General features: G+C 52.2%; 1 protein-coding gene across 1 annotated transcript; it reads right to left on the reverse strand.

Annotated features, from left to right (window-relative positions):
- Positions 1–570: 570 nt before the first annotated feature.
- On the reverse strand, positions 571–2214 carry C6H11orf91 (chromosome 6 C11orf91 homolog). Its single transcript, XM_072866274.1, has 2 exons — positions 1857–2214; positions 571–641 (listed from the first exon to the last, which is right to left on the reverse strand). Exons 1-2 carry the CDS (start codon positions 2212–2214, stop codon positions 571–573), a joined length of 429 nt encoding a protein of 142 aa, XP_072722375.1.
- Between the last annotated feature and the right edge of the window lie 617 nt (positions 2215–2831).

The following is a 2831-nucleotide window of genomic DNA, read 5'->3' on the forward strand; positions in this document are numbered from 1 at the left end:
ATTTTGTGGTACACTAAAGACAATAAAAGAAAACACTGTGATTGTTTGTAACAAAGATTTTTGTACTAACATGAAAGTAGTTTTCTAAAGCTTGCTTGGAGGCATAGGACTTTTGACCATATCTATTCACTTTCAGTTGCGCTTACTTAACATACTTAGAATTAAAACCAAAAAACCCCCTGTATTTTGTATTGGAAATTACTGTGTTTCCCTGCTACATGTATCTTGAACATCATCAATGGACTGCTAGGAATCCTGACATCAACAGTGTTAATTTCTTAGTGGTTTTGAAGAAAATATTATCCATCCTGTTTGCCTATAAGCAATTGGAGAAAAAATGTTAAAATACATAGTAGTGTTATCAATAACTAGTACCAGACAAATTCAACAAGTCTACAAATTCAACAAGTCTACTACAAAAAAGTCAACAAGAAAATATACTGTATTTTTTTATTTGGTAGGAGAATAGCATATAATAAATAGAAAAATAATATCGAAGATCCATTAAAATACTCTACAGTGACACAGTGACAGAATATCTAGCTGAAATAATCCTCATCATGTTGGTGGCTATTTCTTCAGCTTCTGCCTTGCTTTCATGCCTTGTATCTTTTCTTCTTTAAGTGCCTTCAGAAGTTTATCTAAACGGGAAATAAACATAATTTGTCATCAATTTTGTCATTAACACTTCACAATACTTTTAAGAAAATCAAATAATGTGTTAAGCAAACTAGTAATATTCCTTACAGTTTCTTGTTTAGCAAATATCTGAAAACTAAAGTTTCACATATGTAATAATAGGTATTAAAATGGAAAAAGGTATGTATTGCTATGGACAAAGGAAAAAAACCTATTAATTTCCTGTTCTGAAAAGTATATGTATGCAAACTACCTATCACAATTTCTTTGAGATCTTCCTTTCACTGTGTATATCTGACGGACATTTTTTCTGTGTTCTTGTAACCTTTGGACTCCTGAAAGTTTCCCCACTGGCAGCCTGTGACCTTGAAGGAAATGATGAGCATCACCTCCTTACAGTTGTTGGCCTCCCTGGTGGAACTCTCAGTAATCGCTGTCTGCTGAACTATTTTATTTCCTGTATTTCCTTCATGGCCAGTAGGTTTTAAAATTAAAATGCAAACTAATTTAACTTTTTTTTTTTTTTTACGCCTCCAACTATCAGCGGTCATCAGTGGCCTTTATTTTACGTCAATGATGATTTACAACCACAGGATCTCATTAGTAGTGGATACATTTTGCGTGTACAAACTCCCTCTGATACAAGCAGCATCTGCATTGTTTTTTTGCCAACACTTAATGACTTTGGGGGTTTTATGACTTTGGGGGTTTTGTTCCTTTGTGCAAAAGTAACCACATCCGCAATTCTTGTGCCTCCTTTAATTTGTGCCCCCAGCCGCTTGCCCGTGACCAGTGACCGGGGCAGATGACATCGGACAACGGCTTTGCTCCCTGCACCCCATGTGCTGCCCCAGGCACCTGCTGCCGGGAAGAGTTAGGGGCTGCGCACCAAACCCGGGGAGCCTCACACCGAACCCCGGGAGCGGGAGCACGGCTGCGTGGCTGGCTTACGGCGCTGTGCGTGCAGGGATACCCAAGACTGCCTGTTCACATCACGTTTCGGGGTGACTGACGGCGGAACCTGCTGCCTTTGGGGCTGAGGTGTGCTCGGAGGCGGCAGGGGGGGTCCCACCCCGCTGCCCAGCGGAGCACCGCTCCGCTGGCCGGGGCAGGCAGCCGTGGCCCGCCGTCGGCCCCCGGGGGGCGGCCCCGGAGCGAGGGGAGCCGCGTCTGGCCCGGGCCCGTGCCCTTCCCCCGGCCCCGGGGGGGGGACGCACACTGCTGCGCGTCGAAGCCGTCGCCGACCAGCGCTAGCAGCTCCAGCTCCTTGAGGCGGATGCCCAGCTCGCAGATCTCGCCCTCCAGCTGCAGCTGCTCCCCGGGCCGCCGCGCCGCGCCCGCGCCCTCCTCCGCAGCCGCCGCCGGGCAGAAGAAGCGCAGCGGCTCGTAGGCGATGGGCGCCAGCCCCGCGGCCCAGCGGGGCGGCCCGGCGGCAGGCGGCGGGGGCTGCCGCGGCCCGCACATGGCTGCGAAGGGCGCCCACGGGCCGCCGCCGTCGGCCGGGGGTGGGACGGGCTCGGCGCGGTCGTGGAAGTGGGGGAAGTAGAGGGGCCGCGGCGGGCGCTGCTCGGTCATGGCGCCGCCCGGCAGCCCCCGGCCGCCAACGGCGGTTGTCCTGGAGACGGGCCGGCCTCGAGTCGGCCGGGCTGGGCTCGGGCCTCTCCGTGCCGGGCGTCGCGGGCCCGCTCCCAGCGCCGGCGGCAAGCACCGGGGGAGCCCGGGCCGGCGCTGGCCCCTTTCCTTCCTCCCCTTTTCCCGCAGCGCCCCGACCTCGCCCCGAGGCTGTGGCCGGGCAGCCGGCTCCCCTCGGCGGGCCGGGGGGCAGGCACGGGCCCGGCGGCCTCCCCGCGGCGCGGGACGGCGGATGAATGTTGAATCTTCCGACGTCGAACACGATCGGTGTAGAGCCAAAGTGTGGGTGACGTTTCCAGCATAGCTGAGTTTTCCTGCGAGAGGGCAGGTGCTTCACCCAGCAGTTTTATTTCTGGGCCAGGGACGTGGTACTTCAGGGTGCATTAGGCTCTGGAAGTAGCCTTTATTAAAAGAAGTGAGGAAGGTGTTGTCCAAATATTGTCTTTCAGCAGTTTGTCCTCAGGCTACATGTGAAATAAGGAAACCAGATATTGAGAATGGAAGGATGTTGGTGAGGGAAAATTTCATCTTTTGGGTGCTTGCTTACAGGTAGCTACTGC

Source organism: Ciconia boyciana, chromosome 6, assembly GCF_034638445.1.
Source record: "Ciconia boyciana chromosome 6, ASM3463844v1, whole genome shotgun sequence".
NCBI classification, from domain to species: Eukaryota; Metazoa; Chordata; class Aves; order Ciconiiformes; family Ciconiidae; genus Ciconia; species Ciconia boyciana.